This window comes from Anabas testudineus, chromosome 14 (genome assembly GCF_900324465.2).
Source record: "Anabas testudineus chromosome 14, fAnaTes1.2, whole genome shotgun sequence".
In the NCBI taxonomy this organism is placed as follows: Eukaryota; Metazoa; Chordata; class Actinopteri; order Anabantiformes; family Anabantidae; genus Anabas; species Anabas testudineus.
Window position 1 is genome coordinate 8,192,195 of NC_046623.1, and position 20,480 is coordinate 8,212,674.

At 39.5% G+C, this 20,480-nt stretch overlaps 1 protein-coding gene across 1 annotated transcript; it reads right to left on the reverse strand.

The window, feature by feature from the left end:
• Positions 1 to 7,357: 7,357 nt before the first annotated feature.
• Positions 7,358 to 19,097, reverse strand: adamts15a (ADAM metallopeptidase with thrombospondin type 1 motif, 15a). The gene is made up of 8 exons (XM_026371500.1): positions 17,964 to 19,097; positions 13,909 to 14,041; positions 13,599 to 13,766; positions 11,712 to 11,995; positions 11,449 to 11,626; positions 11,172 to 11,344; positions 10,174 to 10,349; positions 7,358 to 10,027 (listed from the first exon to the last, which is right to left on the reverse strand). The coding sequence occupies exons 1-8, from the start codon at positions 18,897 to 18,899 to the stop codon at positions 9,235 to 9,237; spliced, it is 2,841 nt and encodes a 946-aa protein (XP_026227285.1). The 5' UTR covers positions 18,900 to 19,097; the 3' UTR covers positions 7,358 to 9,234.
• Between the last annotated feature and the right edge of the window lie 1,383 nt (positions 19,098 to 20,480).

Below are 20,480 nucleotides of genomic sequence, written 5' to 3' on the forward strand. Positions count from 1 at the left end.
ACAGTTTGTTAAATGAGTAGTGCAGTTAGAAAAATAAAAGAGGGATTATCATCTCCATGTGTTGTTTTATTCTTTCTTTGTTTGTCATTAACCATAAATATATTGATGCCTCCAAGGAGTAAGTGAGCGTGTTTTAATATGTTTCGCCTGGAATGGTTCAAAAACTGCAGTGGAAACATTTGCTTTATAGCACAAACTCTCGGATTCAAACTGTAATGGTTGAGCAATTCTGGCTTCACGACCAGTGTGTTTTGGTCCCCTTTCAGTTCAGTTATGATAATCTCTTGTTTCACCATTAGCAACCTGGGTGGGGCCTGGTCCAGACTGCTCCATAACTGTTGGACGGCTTGGTAGAAATTGTCGTCAGAACATTCCTGGATCCCAGATGATGGATCCTGATGACATCAGTGATTCTGTGGCCTTTCCTGTAATTCACCATGAGGTTCGCATTTGTGGTTTTCAGTCAAATGTCTGAATAAATATTGGAAAATTTCTTATATTCATTTTATCCTTAGGATTAATTGTAGTATCCTTTGTGATCTTGCATGTATCCACTACTGTGGTTCAGGACGAAATGCCTGCAAACATAACATCCTCACTTGTACTTTGTGTTTCGTGTTTCTACATAATATAACACAATAATAATTTAATAATTGCACCATTTAATACACGAGGGCATGGCTATACTTTTGCTCTGAAACCTAGGGAACTCTGGTTGTGTTGAAAATGTGATTCTTCAACATGAGAAGCATTAAATTAGACTTCTGCCCTACATGCCTGGCACAACATGTCTGCACCTTCCTCTCTGTCCCCTTGGACCTGAGTATTTATAAGTTGTTTGTAATTCTGCACCCCAACCTTTTGGCTCTCAGCCACAATCCAGTTGTTGGCCCCCTTCAGTTGACCCAAATTATTCATCATCATCAAAACCATTACTCATGTAAGTGTTTTGCAGCTGGGGGATGATAATGTGAAGCTGGTTTGATAAATCAGAGTCTCAACACTAATTATCCATGGAGGCCAAAGCACCAAAATACAGAGGGTCCACCTGAAAATAATCTGTCAACTCCGGTGTCTCGCACTCTGACTCTCATTAAGTCTTTGCACATTTGCAACAGAAAAATAACTATCTTTTACATCTTATTAATTTTGCCACAGCTTGATGTGGTGAAGTGCATGAAAAGGCTTTGAGATCTTTATTTTTTTATTTCTGATGTGACTGGAGCTGGATCAAAAAAAAAAGAAAAAAAAAATAGAACCAGATGAATAATGAGATTGGAAACACGATGACGCCTGCCATACACTCTGGCAAAACATGAGACAGATCTGCAGGGACATTTGCTATTTATCCTCTGCAGAATTAATGACTTCACTTGCTCTGCTTTTCTGATATGAATTCCAGTTCACCCCGTGCTGACATTTAGTAGTGAACAGGAAGCACAAGCTCTGCTGCTCTTTCTCTCTTCTTATCTATTTTCTTTTTTTTTTTCACAAGGGCTACTTTCACATCAGCGTGTCGCCTTGACCTGAATATTCTCATCTGAACTTGTGCTGGTTTCTGTTCCTTGTGTCTGAAGCCACTTACTGACTGTTATGTGTACCTTTGAACAGATCTAATGTATTTTCCAGGCATCTTTAGGATGTTATGCACACAGCAGGTTTGGATTAGTGGGATCCTGACCTTAATTGCTCTTGTGAGTAAATCACGACTTATAATTAGAGCTCTGAACTGTTAATTTAGGGATTAAGGACTTACTTTTATAATGCCATGTTGTCTGTTGAACCTTGTCTACATTTCATCCAGGCAGAGATAACGTGGAATAAAATGACTTTGTTCTGGTTAAACACTCAGTTTTATAGGTTCATAGCATAACAATATGACATCATCCTCTCACTTCTGCCTTCAAAATGCTCAAACAATGAGAAATCAGTCAGGCAGATGTGGCCAACATCCAAACACACACTTACAGGCAGCAGGACTCTCACTAGGGTTGAGGTTAAAGGTGCAAATTAAAGTTTTAAATATATTAAAAACTCATATAAAGAATTTTTTGGCATTTTGTTTCCTTAAAATGCACCTTTATGATTCTCTGTTTTAACCAGGAGATGCAGAAAATAAGACACTCACAGCATAGTTGCAGAGAGAGGGAGGGTCTTTTCTGAAAGTTCCTTGCAAATGAAATTTGAACACATTATGTGATGTGTTTGTCTCCCCAGATAACTTTTTATTTAACATTCTTAAAACCAGAGAAAATGAACTACATTCATTTACAAAAACTGTAGCTATTGGTCATTCCCTGGCCAGCCACCACTGAACTCATCCCTGTCTTGCTCTGAGTTCAGGTTAAACAAAGGATCAAAAACAGCCAGACCACCCAAAATATTCAAGAGTAACACTATAAGCAGCCAAAGCACCAGCTTGTGTCCTGCACTACAGTGTTCTGTATACACTCTGTGACTTTGATCACAGCTCCATAATTGATGCCATATTTTTCATTTGCCTGGATTTGTCTTCGAGATCCAAATTATAGTGAAGACTAAATGTCAAACCACTAAAACAAGCCCCCCATTTTGGGGTTCTCACCATATTGCGTCTCATAAAGACGCACATGGTTCTACTTAATCTCGCTCTTCATTTTAGGACCTTAAAAACCTCTTGATTAGAGTAAATGGAATATAAAACCTCAGATCTAGGTCTGATGGTGTGCCTGTGGATGAGCAACTCAAATTAAACATTTAATTTTCTCATTCTTCATCTGGCTGCATGTCTGAACATCAACACATTAGATACACAGATGAGCAGGTTGGACTTAGCTGAACTTATCTATGAGCTTCCAACACACACTGTGCAATACTTTGATGCTCCTATAACACAAAATAGAAACCATAAATGAATTCATATTAAACTAATATGTACAGAAAAAAACATGACAGATCAAATTAACATTGGGGTTAAAGAGAAAAAGATACCAGTACCTGCATTGTTATGGCCTGCAGGATAGAATCTGCCTAATGCACATCCTTAATAACAGTAACACAATGTAATCCACTTGTAATCCACAAAAATACTCTTAAAGCTACATTAAGTAAGGTGTTCAGATATTTTATTAGCAGAAATAAGGTTTTTCAGTGAGACCTGCCCTTCTAACCAATCATAAAATATCATTTATTTCTCAATTATTCCTGTCTCCAAATATTTCAGTTTGGAGACAAGACAGGTAAAACATAGTTTTAGTTTATATCTGTTGTGTCTGGTGTCCTTGCTTGCACTGCCCCAGTCTCGTCAAGTAAGAAGTAATTCAACGAGTTTCTAACTTTTACAGTTGTTCCATCTAGTTGTGTCAACGGAGGTGTCAGAAGGCTTTCCTGCAGTGATCCCAGAGGTCTTTGAATGCATCAATAATGACTCTACATGTTAGCTACAAGAAATGAAAAAAGGCACTATTTTCCCAGACTCCCAGTATGTAGCCAGTAGTAGAAGCAGATTTCGTTGCCTTTGAACATGGTCTGTCTGACTCTGTGTCTTTTATTTGAGTTAGCCTCCAGCTTCATTCAGACATCAGTGGCATCAGTGTTCTCATCAAAAGTAAACACATTTCCCAAAAGTTTAGCTTTTCTTCAAGTTGCTTTTCTGGTTGATACTCAGTTCACTGGGGCAGCAGAGGAGTGAGTAATGTGTTCAGAGAATTGCTTTTGACTAACGAACCCACAACCGCACAATAAAATTGAATGTGTCAAAAAAGAGAGTGAGCAGAGGTCAGCTGTGGATCCCTCATCACTATTGTTTACAGACAGATCCTGTTCCAGCTGTAGTCAGCAGACCTCCTCAGAGATGCGCATTAATTAGGCTGCTTATAGGACCTCTCCATTCAGAATCACAAGGACTGCGTACAAAGCACTTCTCTGAGAGTGGATATCTGTAAAATGGTCTGTGGTGTGCAGTCCATCTGACTCAGCATAACTGCAAAAACAAAAATCTGCTGCTGATCAGACAGAAGACGCCACACAGAGAATTTGTCACCAGTCTCCACACTCCATAATTACCCCCAGAAACTCTGAGCTCTTCAATAAAGTAGTTTTACTTATTAGGGTTAAGCCATCGCTTGGTTGGGAAGCTATAAAATTGGCGCTAAAGAATGTGGAGTTATGTGTTATTTATTTTATACAGGAACAGCAAAGTGTTTTAACTCTAATCACTTGTTGAACTTTAACTATTAATTGTGGTTTTGTGTCAAATCCTTGCAGACACGAGTGAATCGGAACTTAAACAAAATCTATTCAATTAAAGCATCTATCTGCTTGTTTAATGTGAAGAATTGTTCTGTACATACTGTTGGAGCAGTGTTGTAGTATTTCTGTTGACAGCATTCAAACCTGGGACTTATTTTCATAGTTTTGATGATCTGTACTCACCAACGTAATTACTAAAATACACAATAGGAGCTCTCTACCGTGAAGTCTAACTAGGCAAAAAACATCATCAGATTGATTCAATCCAAGTTATGCTCCAGACCCACTCCTGTTTCCCCTTTACACAAATCTATTCACACAGAAATAAAATCTGACAAATATACATATACACTGAATCAATCATATTCACGTTGCAAAATACCCACATGGAAATTTTCAAAAGATTAACAAAAACAAACACACATGGGATTAAAGTTGGAAGTTTTGAACTTGTGGAGTAATTACGATGCCCGCAACCGCAGCCAGCTCGGTGTTATTCCTTTTTGGAAGCTACCAGCAGTACATGCAATAAGTATTTATTTTTCTTATCTCTTATTTCTTCAGGCAGTGCCCCAGCATGACTAACAATGGATTTCTTGGAAGCTTGGAACCAAATACTTTATTGTCTCCAAAGTATACCTATAGGACATGTTATGTAGGGAATGTGCGTAAATTGTTTGTCTGGAGTTTATTCTGGATACAAAAGGCTGGGTCACTTTTCCTCAATTATGTCAATTTGTAACTCATTTTCCTAATTTTGTTTAATATGAGCATGTTTGTGTCTTGACAATCTCGAATTCTACATAAATATTGTTTGACAAGGTAATTTGATTTTGTGATGTCTTCCAATTTTAGTGTTTCCAATAGGAACCATTTTTTACCCTGTTAAAATCTAGTTTTAACAGGGTAAACTCATTCAAATGTGCAATACTTGACAGATTTGACAGATCAACAGAGAGACTATATGTCAAGTATACTTCCATGTTTTTATTTTTAACCAACTGCCTAAGGCTGATTTAACATCAGTGATTACTTCTGTGGACAAACACATGGTAGTAGAGACTGACTTTCTAGAGTTTCTTCCCGTCATGTATCTGTTTTATTTGTAACTTCAAGGCCTTCAACTGACAGGCCCACTAATAATGCCTGAGGTCAGGGAGCACCAAACCACCCAAGGTTTTGGTAGCTGAAAAACCTAATTTGCCAAGTTAACCTGATGATTAAGTGAATCAGAGTTGTAAACACGTCTTTTGGTGGGTTTGGAAGAGAACTAGGCAGCTTGTTCAGTCCAATCTGCCTGATAAAGTTAGAGGCAGCAACCTGCCTAATGTGCTGTTATTTGTTTTTTTTATAACTTCATTTTGTTCTTATGTTTTATACTTTTTGTATTCTTGTCTTCATTCTGTAATACAAGTATCAGTTTTACCTAGAAACCATCTATCATTCCACCAATGATGACTCACTACAACAATGATTTTCTGTTTATAAAAAATCCACTATTTAGTTTAAAAGTGCAGGAATTTGACCTTTGATTGATTGAGAACTGTTAGATTGTGATGTGAGTGACCAGGTTTTCATGCTGTGGAAGTCTGGAAGGGTTTTTTTAGTAGGTTTGCTCAAAGTCCAAACATATTCTCCTTGTCTTCAGTTCAGTTCTCAGCATGCATATCCACACGTTGGACCCTGGAGGCATGAGTTTCAGTAATGCTTCTTCTAGTGTCACGGAACTCTTTATTCATCATCGTCTAGTCTCTTCACGGAGTGATTCAGTTTCGTACAGTCTTCTGTTGGTCTTCCTAGCTAAAACCAGTTCAGCATTTGTTCTTGAGGGCTCACTGAGTTTCTTCTTGCAACTTCATTCACTTATATCCTGATCAACTACCACTCCACCAAAATAGTAGATTTAGATGTGCGGTTCACAAAATTCATATAAAGTGCCCTTAGATGTATAGAAATGTGTTTTTACAGTATTTAACCCCCATTTGTTCATTTAAAAAAAATTATGCTATATAATAATAGGAATGTTGACCAAACTACCCAGATGTAGATTTTTTTATTGGGCAAATAACTAAATTCAACTTGTGCCATTCACTGTTTGCCCATTCTACACTGGGGAAATCATATTGCACGTTTTATGTTCTTATATAAAAGTTAGTAATGAAAGTAAGTAATTAAAATGTGATTATACTTGTTTGGACACTGAGATCATTAATCCTTAATTTTAAGGCTTCCTTACACACTGCATGTGATTTTTTTTCTCAAATCAGAAAATTATTTTTGATAAGAAGCCTGGCTCAATTAAAACCATCAAACCTGCAACAAGATATGACTATAAACCCAGACAAAAGGCAACTAGGGGAACAAGTAAATATTTCCATTGGCTCCTATCCAGATTTTCTTCTATCAACTCTAAAGTAGGTCAGACTATTCAGCCTTTTTTGACATATCGCTTCCTTCTTAAATAGTTTTAAAAAATGTCTGAAGCAAGGCCTCCCATGACCCTAACCTTTTTCCCAAAGTCCTCAGACATTAATAAGTCATCATGTCAAAGTTGCACAATTCAAAATTTCCACCTTCTCACACACAGCTGTGTTCATGGACTGGTTACAGACACAGACAGAAATAATGAGTCTACATCAACCAGTGGAAAATATCTGTAGTTGCATGTGTGAAATGTTGACCGTGACACAAATGCACGGCAAAAGAGGTTTTATGAGCTATGGTGAACTGCTACAAGGCATGCTGGCCACCCAACTATCATAAACACTAACTGTATCTTCAAAAGTATGCATTACTTTAATTGAAGAAAGTATTTTTGTATTTTAGCAATCCTGGTCCTTGAGGACTTAGCCTCTTTATTGTTATTTACACTTGATATGCCAGTTTATGTTTAAAAATGTAAATACCTAATCACAATGGCACCGTTGAATGAATCTGCACGAAACACCCGACGGGACTTAGCTGAGTTAAACCAGTAAACCACTGAAGCTAGCTAAACTAATACATCGCATATTTCTTAGATTCAATATTTTCAGTTACTGGGCATTTTCAATACTGCTACTTTTATTGCAAAAAACAAAACAAAAAAACAAACGCTGTATCAGTTATAATTGTTGAATGTCTTTATTTTTGGAATAAATACACTGAAGTCAATGACAATTACAAATGTTTGTGTATAAAAAGATTTTAAAGTATTTACAATAATTCTTAACAGAGCTGAATAAATGTATACATAGTATACAGTACAGCCCATGTAGGTCTTTGGTTTCTTTTGTTGCACAAAGTGCAAAAGCAGAAAAAACAAAAATAGTAATCCACCTAGTACAGAATCCATCCTGTAGTTGGATGCTGGACTGGCCCCTTTAAGAAACAAAACAAGAATATAATGGATTACAGGATTTCATCAAGTGGGTAGAAAGAACAGCTTGGCTCAGGCTGTGGGGCCATGAACAAGGAGATCCAGAAAAACACATCTTCTGTACAGAATAACAGAGGGCCTGCCAGTTTTTCTCCTCTCTCCTTTATCATCTCACTGATAATAAATTATCTGTGATAACTGTGCTAGACAGGCATGAGTTAACAGGCATTCACCACTGGCTGGACACTGTGAACTGAGAAGACAATGGATGTGGTCAAATGAAGGAGGCATGAAGCAAATATGCTGAATACAGACGTGTGGATTGAACACACCATGTGTGTGTGCAGCCTATTGAAATCAATGAGCTAGTGGCCACACAAACTGACAAGGAGCAAACCACTGATCCTGTTTTGTTTAGGTGTTATGAAAGCCACCTGACTGATTTCAGATTCTAGTGGGTGAGATGTGCAGAAAGTCAATGCTGAAAAGGTAGGGGATTTCTATCTAGTTATCAAGGAGGAACCTGTGAAGATGAACAATGCTGTCTCCACTGTTATGGCTCCTTTTGGTTTTTAGGAGTAAAACAGACTCAAAGGTTTACAGTTATTGCAGACATCTGTTCTTGAACACACCCACCTGGACTGATGAAAGTGTGTAGTTTTGAATTGCAAAATTGGTGCAGTGTACACAGCAATGTATGTTAACATTAGCATAGCATGAGTTCCAAGCTTTTCCCTGAAAAAAAAAAGGTAATGTAACGGATAGCCAGTGAAGTGTTGTGCAGCCCATGTGCATTACATAGTCCAGTTGATAGAAAGTTCTACATGTCAGTCTTGGTTCATTAGCTTTAGTATTTATGGGACAACCATTATGCTTCATTTATCTGTATTAAAGACACAACTACAACTTTAACATAGGTTCCAGACTCATAAGTTAAAATAGAGAGATTGTTTGCAAATGGACGTTGTGCATCTGCTGACAGTGCACGGGACATAATAAGAATTTATTTGATCTTCTGTTATGTTATTTTGCCATCATAAACCATTTCCAAATATTCACTGGAACCCTGAAGTACTTGAATAAGTTGTATGTGAGAACTCAAATGTCTGAGTTGGTCAGCTCGGACATTAACAGACATTACCCTACCAGCTCCCTAGTACAAAGTCTGAGTAGTAAACTCAGCAAGCAATCCTTTTCAGGTGATCTGCTCAGCAGAACCCCAGATATTATGGGAAATATGAACATTTGTATTTATAACAATTTAGTTTCAAATTTAACATACTTTGATATTGTTTTTCTCCTTCAGGAAAACAAGGTCTTATTTTTAACCATGTGGTCAGTACTTTGATGTGCTGTAAACAACACATGATGGTTTTTGCTGCATAGTTACGCCTTCTGCACACTCACCAGGGACCACCCTTCACCCAAACCAAACATATTGTTTCCCCAAGTGAGAATGTGTCTTCCAGAATTCATACTGCAGCTGACATGGTCCAATGTTCCCATTGTTCTTTCAAGCAAATGTCTCATAATGTAGGTAGAAATGTCTACACCTGACAGACATGGTGTGTGTGATAGTTAGCATGTGGTTTTGTTTCAGTCCATTTAAAACATTAGAAAGAGCTGTAGTCTATAGGTTTTATTCACTAGCAAGGCCTCAGACTACAGAAGTCCAGCTCCTGTGGCTTGCGTAGGCCAATGCATTGGTTCCTGGGGACCAGGTGCCCAGTTTTGGTTTTGCAGTGCAACGGTCGTCTCTTGAAGCCCTTACCACAGGTTCTGGAACAAGGTGACCACTGCCCAATATCCCACTCAGGACATGGGTCTCCACAAACCCTGATGGCTGAAGGTCTTTGTGAAGAATCACAGTCCAGTCCTGGCTTCCCATCTGGTTTTAGACACTGCACCATCCTCCTCTGGATCCCACTGCCACAGGTCACTGAGCATTCATCCCAGTTTGAGGATATCCATTTCTCAAGAGCTGGTTCCTCCTTGCTGTAAGACTTCTTCAGGTTGCCTCCTCCCTTTTCTTTAACATTATCCTCAGACAGAACGCTGTTGTGGGAGTTTAAACGACCCTCCCTCTTCACAGTCTTGTCCTCCTTTATTTGACGGGAAAGGTAGAAGGAATAGCGGATTCGTGGAGGTGTCATCTTGCCTGCACACAGAACCTCCACAGTCAAGGCTTCTCCCAAGGGCTTTACAGCCTGCAGGATCTCGGAGATGCCAGCTGTGCCGCTGTAGCGAATCAAGCTGTTCTTTACAATAATGTCCCTCTCCCCAGCTGAAACAATATAGTTCCCATTGAGCAGGTAATGGCCCTCGCTGTTCTTCACCGCCAAATAGTTGTCATCACTCATCATTCCCTTGTAGCCTCGCTGACGGATGTCTATGTTCGCTGCACCCACTGGTAGCATGACCACAAAGTTGTAGCCATGCCTACATGTCAAAACATAGTATAGTCAACAAGAATCTGTAATACTGGAATTGATTTGATAATGTTATTATGTTGAAATAGGAGTGAAAATAATGATGTAAGCAATACTCTCTAAAGACTATCCCAAGACATGGTGGGTTTTACTCACGCAGGCTTTGTGAAGAGTCCTGACACCTTCTTGCAGCCCTTGTTATCACCTCCACAGATTCCGCACTTATCAAACTTCTTGGTTGAACCAATTTTTCCATCGCAGCCAGCTTTAATGCACTTTCCTTGGACACACACTCCAGTGGAGTCTGGAGAGCATGGAGTTCCATCAACAACCTGTAGTGTACAAATGTACTCTGAAGTGAGCTTGGACAATTAAAAAAACTTTTAAAAAAAACATAATTTGTCCCCTTTAGATTATTCAACATTACATTATTTTAAAAGGTATTTGTTTGTTCCAGGTTCTTCAAATACTAAGGTATGATTTTTTTTGTTTGGGCATAAACATATAGTTGTTTTAATTTCATAGGTTGGTCATAGGTTGACAGGTTGGTTCCAATAGTTCTTTCACTACAATCTGTTGGAAACCATTTATCTTAATACATAGCACATACAGTAGGATATATTTAATATGTCTGCATGCTTCCTAAATTAAGGCAACTGAAACTTTACAGGTTTCCTCACTGTACATATAATGAAATACATAATAAATGAACAAAACGCCAGTTTAAGTTTTAGAATAAACTGGACACAGGAAAAACTATAGACTCTTTTTTATGGTTTTAAGTCTGGACTCTATAGTTACAACATCCATCTGCTCTGCAAGCAGAGCAATAGGTCCCCTGAGCACGCTTATCTACTCCTCCTCATGATGGAGTGAAGTGTGAACTCTGTCTCACTGCTGCAAAAGCTCACCCCACACTATGTTATCTGAAAGATATAAACTGCCCCCCTCCCCTTCTTCATTCCTTCCTCTACTTTTAGACCAGAGGCAGCTGGCTTATATACATGTTCGTATTCTCCCAGATGGACCCATTGTTATATTTGCCTCATATCTCAAAATCTAACCTTAATTTATTCAGACTTTTGTCTAATCCCTAATTCAATTATCTTTATAATTCTTCTGGTAAAACAGAACACAATTTTGTAGTACTTTACCTTGGATGCCAGGACATAGAAATAACCAGTGCCATTTGCTCTGCAGATGAGTTTACATCTATCATCAGGGGATATTCCAGAGTATTTAGGGATCCACACCAGAGAGGGGGAGATACGGTTACTGTTGAAATTGCGGCCACTGGTCTCACACTGCTCTTCACGATAAGTTTTACCTACACAGAGGGAAAGGAGGGAAGATAAAGAAAGTGAAAGCTGAGAACGCTATAGGGGGAAAATGTCGTTGAACCTAGTTTTCTTTTTTCTGAGTCACTCATACCTGTGTCAGGGCAGTGGTTCAGGTTGCAGGAGCGGTATTTGACTCGAACGCCTTGGCAATATTTACCCCCGTTTGACGGAACGGGATTGCTACACTCTCTTTTAGACAGTTGGATGCCACCTCCACATGTGCGTGAGCAGGAACCAAACATGCCCCACTTACCCCAGCGGCCATCCACCTGGAGACACATAAAAATAAATTCCTAATCACACTACTTTCAAGATTTATTCAATACTAAGAAATGAGGCTAAGTCGAATCTTACCTTCACAGTTTGGACTTGTTTTTCAGAGCAGACACCTCTGTCACAGACCTGTCCGTCCCCACAGTGTGTGCCATCTGCCCAGGGGAAGTGCCGAGTCATACACACTAAATGGCCATTGGACTTCCCTGTGCACCACAGACGACCGCATGGTGGTTGCATGAAGGGACAGGGCTTGGAAGCTTCTCCGAATGCAAGCTCACACTGACGGTCCAAGCTGTAGGATACTCCTGGCAGTAAATCGGGCAGGACCAAAGGTTTCTGAGGCTGATCGAGCAAACATTCCCCTATGAAAGACAAATTCACAGTGAATATATTCACAAATATATTCATGCAAAACAATGTATTCTGTACCATTAAATCCTATTTAATGTCTGTTTTGTATGTGGGTGGGATTGTGGGTTGGGGGCAGTTAACAGCCATTGCCCACATTGTAATTTGGGCTCTTTGAAGTGACAAGTAAAGCTTTCATGCATGTAATGTATGTTGTATACCACACACAAGCATGTAAACATGCTAACAAACAAGAGAATCCCACAGACAATTACAATTACCCCCATCTTCAAACCTTTGCTGTAAACCCACAAACTCATGTATGATCCCACACTTGTTGCATGACTCACAAGCATAACCTAGATAAACTAGGGTTAAACTAAAATAATATTAGACTTTAAGCTTGAAGTCTTAGTGTTTTCTGATGCTAGCAAGCAGTGCAAAGGTCAAAGTCACTGACTCATTTTACTGGAACCAGCTAGTTATCGGGAAATGTTTGATGAGGAGGGGTTTGGAAACATGAATGAACCATGTCACTGCGTAGGGAGGTTTCCAGGAGGACGAGGTTTATTTCCCCAGAAACACACTCAATTTCTCATCCGTATGGGGAATTTACACTTTCAAAAATATTTTTTACTCAAGAAATCTGACTTCCTCAGAATTATTACAATATGACATTTGTGTCATAACAGATTATAAGACAGTAAGTGAATTAGCTGGTTAGTTAGTTGTTTCCTCACATTGTAAAACAAATTTGCTTAAAGCAACACAGTGATTAACCAACAATAGGTAAACAAATTACTTTATATATAACAGCTAAACCTCACCTGTTCCTTCCTACTTATTACAAAGAGCAATTATGGAAAACAATGGCTTTTATGGTGTGTGTATGCATGTGTGCACATGAAAGCACTGCATGAAAACTGCCTCAAACATGTGGTAACATGTTTTTTGTGCATTCAGTGCATTTCCAAGTATAGATTTATGACAGATGGCAAAAAGGAACCAAGTTAAAATGTCAAAAATGTTTTTCTTCGTCTCACTGAACTTGTGTTCATTTGTTCGCAGATCAACTTTAAAACACACGCAGAAAGAAGCAAAGAGGTTTATTTGGAGTAAACCTGCATGGGAAACACTTGGAAGATATATGTTGCTGTCCAAACCACTGTGGTGACTCTCCCTCAAACAAGCCCTCTAATTTGGGACACATGTGAGGACAGTTTTAAAATAAAAGTTTAGCATTGCTAAATTGCCAGCCCTTGTGGTCTGGCCTGCTTGGCAAACAATCTGCATCCGACCAAATGAATTTCTTTTTTGGCTCTTCCAAGTATTTGCCATGAGAATGTTACTATAAGTTAGTAATAAGCAACATTTAGAGCATGATGGGCCTTTACATTAAATCAAGCTGCTCATCCTCAAGAACAGTCAAACTGTAACTTGATGCCCTGAACACTTCACTCAGCACCTAGCTACGTGTTTGTTGACTAATAGGGCCCCAGGATCCGTTAATAATTGTCTGTTTAATGTGCCTGTCTTAACTTTACCTTCACACCTCTTCAAACACACCATTAAGTTGTTTGCAGTCAAACAGAGGGGTCAGGGGTCATGGAAACTCACCATGTCCACTGTCTAGAAATTCAGTGATGATGGCAGCACTGCAGGGGGACCAGGGGCTAGTTCGGTTGATCTGAATAAGCGTTGGAGACATCATGTGGTTATCCTGCAATTTACCAAACACGTCCTCACATGCTTTCACGTTGTCATGTGGCATGTTGAACACGTGACCTGTGGACAGGGAATGACATGTCAGAAGTCTTTCATGAATAGACAGACATATTTATACATGATTGTGCACATGCGCTCACTCTACATGAACTAATACAGTAGTTATGTTAACTGAGTGATGGATGGTGTTGGCAGGGATTACCAAGCTCATGAGCAGTAGTGAAGGCTGAAGGTAGGCCATCGTCTTCGATCACAGAACAGCTCCTCTTGGGATCACACATGGTGCCAACATCTGCCATGCCAAGAGTGTCACAAGTGGAGGCTCCACATAGGTCCTGAACAGAAAACAATATTTGTAACAATGCACAGGACGTGATAAAAAAAAAAACGCTATCACAACATGGTGGTGTAACATGGGGTCACTGTATGTTCAGTTCTTTCTACATTGGACACCCTCACTGAGGCAGATGATTAAGCTTCTCCAAGACAGACAGGACAGGACTTAAATCAGCGCAACAGATGACTATAGAGGCTGTGTCAACATACAAAGTCCAAGAAACAACAGTTTTGTTGAATTAGAGCTAAAAGTAAAGCAAGAGCTCCAGAAAAGTTTGTATACATAACAAAAATGTTACAGTTCGGATAATGATTTTTCCGTTGTCTCTGGTTTTCTCTTCCAAACATTTGGTAAGGCTTTTGGTTTCTAACCTTGTCCGACTTTGGTTTGGTGAAGTCACCTTACTCCCAAACCTCAGCAATTTCTGCAACTTGAATAAGTTTTAATGAAACCTAATAAAACTAAAATGACTGACATTACAAAAATAAGACCCAAGTTGTAAAAGTTGTTAACGATTAAACATTTGAAATAATGTAATACATTTAACATTCAGTAACTCGTTTTCTTCATCAGCTATGTGTGCATGGTGTTTTGATTCAAACAATTCATGAATTGTCATCTGATTTTAAATTAAAAAATATTATTTAATCCTGATTGGTGCATAGCAGTATGTAACCTGTCCTTTTACTGGTTGAACCCTGTTAGACAATTACATTTATTAAACAGCACAGGGCAAAGAAAGAAGTAGAAATATCTCATATGAACAAATGTGCCTTAACTTGGCTTAATATTGTGTGTTTGTGTAGGAGCCCAACACTCAAAACTATGAGATAAAATGCATTTGTAGGGCTTTTAGGTTCTCAGTACCAAGATTTGTTTACTAAATAGTGTATTTTGAAAAGATCTGCTAATGCTAAGCAAGGCTTTCCACCACCCAGTGTTTAGTTCGGTTAAGTGTTTTAGTGGGCAGCAGTGTTTAGAGCACACCTTCTTCTATGAGGTCATTTAACTGTCCTCAGTCATAACATTTCCATGCCAGAACAGAGTTTCCAGATGACCTATTTCTCCACCACAAGTTTTTAAAACACAATCTTCATAAGCATTCATTTGGAGCTGAACCTCTTAATCACAGGACAACTTTGGCAGTAACTGCTACAAAGACCCTCTTATCTGCTTGGTCCCTAAACAGCAGTGTCTCTACATACCCCAAAACACAGAAATCCAATGACTGCCAGGTATTATAGATAAAGCACTGGTTTAATGTGATGCAGCCCCTACAATCATCTGTTGCGCTGAACGTACACGGTAACTTCAGGGCCAAGTGAAGACCTCGGGTGCTATGACAAATCATTCCTAGAATAAACCACAATTGTTGGTCAGTGTAAATCTAGTCCAGATGTGCTCATGTGTGCAGACAGCATCTGAACATGTGGGCCATTTCGACAATAAAAAAAGACTAAAAAGCTAGAAGAAATAGCAGTGTCAATGAGTTTGTTCTTTGCCATGACCTACTTGCTACATCTGTCATCTATCTTTGCGTTTTTTGTGTGCTTCTGCAATTTAAAACAACAAGCAAGCTACCTCAGCAAAGAAATCTTTCCATTTAATTTTGTGCACAGATTTCCAATTACTGTTACAATTGCAGTTTGTGTTTTGGGTGCAATATTCAAGTTTCATTAGTGCTTGAATATACAAACCACTGTATAAGGAGTGGAATAATAGGATTATACTGTAAGTATAATGTAAGTACAATCACCCTAGTCTTATAAAGGAATTTGTCAGATTTACAGTTAGATTTAATCATTTAGAGACTGGCTCATATAAAATTATCTTTGTTTGTAATTAAATGAAATGACTGATGTTGCAACATTTTTTACACAACATTCATGGAGGCTGAGTACAGACAATCACAGTTGCCTCTGGACAACACTGAGTTGGTCTTCATAAAACCTACAAATTACACTGTGGTCTAGTAAACAGCAGACAATGGTCGTGCCTTAAATGCCTGTTGAAAGCTATCTTAAAACATAACAATACCACTGACTGTGCTGACTCATTTTCTGAATTTCCTAACTACCTGGGTTTGGGAGGGGCGACTCTCCATCTGCATGTGAGTTTAAAGCCTGAATCTGAAAATGTTTGGTAAAAATGTGTCAGATAGATTTGATTGAACAATACATACACACTGGCACACTTGTGTTGAGATTGTGGATGTGATAATTCTTATCTGATAGATTCAATATTATGTTTATATTTATATAAAAAAATTAATGAATTGCCATTGTTCAATGCATGAAAAGTGAAAAGTAAAATGTCATTATTGGCATATGTGTGGTAGGTTCCTACAGTTGCACCTCAACAACTTGGTTTGATAGGTGGTAATAAATGAGGTGCTGAATGACTACATACTACAATTAAACACTGACAGTTTTGTTTGTCATAAACTCTAAATTCTGCCTGATTGTTTAGCCATTTATTTCAGATCTGTTTCACTATACAGTTAGGCAAGAAATTGCATCAGCAAGAGTCTATTTCCCACACATAAAGGTTAGAGCCAAGATGTTTTCTTAATTTGACCAATCATGGTAAATACAGCTGCTTCTGAAAACAGTACAAATTACATGTGTCAAACATCTGATTAAAGCAGCTTAGATCACTCAATGTAATATTAACGGTGACTGAGTTCCTTGACACCTGTAGTACTTCTTTATATAGCAAATTACAGCTTCATGACTCACCGTCCGTTGGCAGGTCTACTACAGTTGAATAGGGTCACCTACACTGGCTACAGAGTTTACATGGGGAGTTTATATGAATTTCGCATGTGGAGCTTCTGATCCCAAACATTTGTAAGACCCGAAAATTCTACCAATGTTTGAGATGATGTAGTAAACAGGAAGTGCACACTGTTCATGTGAATGAAAGAGTGAATGTGAGAGGAAGCGCATGACATAGTGAAGAATGTGTTGTAAACATGCAACTGTGCAGACTGTCTGCAGCTGTGCAGAACTGCCCCTCTGGAGCAGCTTGTTTTAGACGTAGGGAGAGCAGGTGGGGTATTAAACATGGTCTCCCTTCTGGGGCCTTTTTAACGAGGAGCAGGGAAGGTGGTGGGTAGGGCTGGAAAACCCACAGCTGGAGGAAGAATGGGGACGACTGGGAGAAACAAGACACTTCCGACCAGTGAATCCCTCAGGGCACTGACACTTAGAATATTTGGTAAAGTTATGGGTGTAACATATGTTTGTTTAAGGTCTAATGATCATGGCGTCATGTCATGTCATGTTAGCCAAAAACAATACATTACCTTATTGTGCTTTCATTGACTGCAATTGCATTAGCATCCTTGAACCCTTTGACTGCAGACTGAGCGATATCCAAACATTATGTTTCTCAGTAATTAGATATGTACTGGCTGAAACTTTTCAGCACCAAATGGAATCAACAAGGCAGACAGCTCATCATAGTTTAGTGGGTTACACACTAGCCAATGAATGTGAGTGATGACCTCATCTCTGACCCTGTGTCACTTGCCAAATATTTGGGAGTGCAGAACTCAGAGGTGGGTTCCAAGTCTATGAAACTACCCTCTGATGAGCCATTAAACGCAATCAAGACTGTTGTTCTGTTCAACATAAGTTATTGTCTTTGAGACCCAGCCTCTCTGTCAAAGCTGTGATGAGACTGGAGTGTCTGCTCTCCAAGTTCAGCAGAGGTGGAGAATATTTCAGATGAACGCAATTAACCGACACTGGAAGGAAACCTGTCACATAATGTTTACAACATAATCCAAGTTGCTGACTTATTCAAATGGGAATACATTTGCAGAGATTAATACATTTACGCATTTCTATGCGTAAACCATTCTCCCCCCTGTCGTAACACCACAGCCTGTAAAGTGAATTCAAATAAGCTTTTACCTGTCTAGTGAAGAGGATTGCTGTGTCCCAGTAATCTGGATGCTTGTCGTTGTTTTTGTTCATCTTTTTTTGCCACGTGCAAAAGTTTCGCAGCGTCATCGCTGCGTTCCCAGACACTTTGGGTCCTTTGTCCTCTTCAGATATAATCACGACCTTCACAACTACGATGCTGATGGAGTTGAGAATGCTGGGGTGTTTGTAAAGTTTCGCTGCCACAGACATCAGTGTCAAGAGGTAGTGTTTCAGGTCATCTCCGTGGAATTGCGCCATGGACTCGTCCGCCACTACGAGCGTCTCCACGTACCTGGGGAGTGAAGCGAACCTTTTGGCTCTCCCTAATCTTTTCAGCATCGTTTCAGTCACATTCTCGTAGTCCTTGAGTCGCCTGTATTTCTCCAGTGACTGAGCAACCTGGACACTCACGTCGCTGTCCACTGCGCACCTGGATGTTGAATTGAGCTTCAAGTTGCTGCTGGTTCTGCGCCGTATGATGTGCGCACTTTCTGCGCTCTTGGTGTCATTTTGCACCGGACTGATAAAATATTCCCATCCTTGAAAGCCAAATGCACCACGGTAACCTTTACAGAGGCTCAGAGCAGCATAAGAGTAGCGGTCAGCATTCACATATCCCGAGTAAAAACACCGGCTCAGGTCATTGGTGACATCGGTGTTGGAGAGCCAGAGTGCGTCTTGGTTGGAGATGGAAGGAGCAATAAAACTAGAGTCTTGGTGTAAATCAATAACAAATTCCTGCTGGAAAGCATGTATTTCTATCCTATGTTTTCCCTTAATGCTATCCACGTCGTTGTCAAAGTCGCTCCTGTCATGGTTGTGGTTATCCAATCGAATTGGAAAGCAAATGTCACTTTCCATGCATCTAGCAAGTTGTGAGAGTGAGAACACAAAGTAGAGGAGAAGAGTTGTTCTGATAAACATGACGATGCTTGCATTCAGTAAAGAATGCAGTGATCAACTCAGAAAACGATCCTGAATGTGGAAGCTCAGTGGAAGCGGTGACAGCCACAGATCAGGAGAAGGAGCATAATCCAACGCGAGGGATTCTGAGACAATGCAGCAGAGCAAACTCCTCCTGGTCATGACCCATTCCCATCCACCACCTGTGTGTGCTGAAACGGCTCCTGCCTTTTGTGGACTTTATGCATTTTCGTCATGTGTAGCTAAAACATGGAAACTCCTTTTGGAGGGGGGTGGTCTTTGGAGGAGCTCATTGGATGGACGTCTCCCCTAAAGACGTTTCTGCCGCCACTTGGCAAACACAAAGCTTATCAGCATGTTAGTGTCTCCCACTTCCAAACTTTGCGCTGAGACTGCCTGACTCCACATAATCTGCAGAACTCAATGAAGTCATTAGGACAATAATTGAATAAAAATTCAATAATTTCCCATAAATGGCAACACGCATTAGCTGCATAAATGCCACCAGATTAAACATATAAAAAGAGCATTACTTATCACCTGAGGACACATGTCACACACCTCCATCGTGTGTGTCGTTCATCAGCATATGACCCTAGACACCAGGTAGCTCAACGACCCCCAGGTAAACTCAAAAACTCCCCAGGTGTTAAGGTTATGCCTTTAATTCCCCTCTCTGAAATACAATGACTTGGATGATGAAATATCCACAGACCAAAATCACTCTAATATACACTATGAAGTCCCTGGGTATATCTTCAATCAGTTTTCATGTAATAGAGTTGCTTCTGTGCGCAAAGCTCGGATGACATCTGGTGGCCAATAGAAGAACTGGAATGAAAATTGTTATTAGGGTTCACACTCAATATATATTTTGTTATTAATCTGAGTCTGCAAGATGACTAGTTAAACGCTTCATAAGGTGGACGTACAAATACCTCAAAAGTGTACTGAAGTAGTTTTAGTAGGCCTACTTAGTTGCTCTCCACAAATGTGAATCCTTCTTCTCTATTGTTAGAGAGACGGATATGTGAAATTCACGCAAAAACTGTTTTATGGGACTTGTCTTTTGTCCCTTTCTGTAATTGCAGAGTGAGAGGCATGCTACCTCTTTATGCTCCTTTATAACTCAGGCTGTAACGTTAACCTTGTCTAGGGTAGTACCTGATGGAAGACTACCTAAATCTAAATGTAACTAAACCTCCCGTACAGTATGTGGTACGCGTTGGTTTTATTAATTAGTGATTAGTCCAGGGTGTGGCTCTCACGGCTCTTCACATGAGGTCACTTTCTTCCAGCCTGCTTTGTTTTCCGTTGTCACCCCGTTGCCAAGAACGCATCGCCGGTTGCTAAGCTAAGGACCCCTGTATATGTGTTGTCCACTGAAAAGCCTGTTTTGACTTTAGCACTAAAAAGTAAAGAAATTCTTAAAATAACAGTTCATTGTCAAAATACTCTTTTAAAAGGATATACACAAAAATATGGAGTGTAAATAAGTAGTAAGTCAAACTTTATATGATCTTTTTCTATTTTTGTGAAACGGCGGTTACACTTCCACTCTAGCGGTCATCATATTGTCAC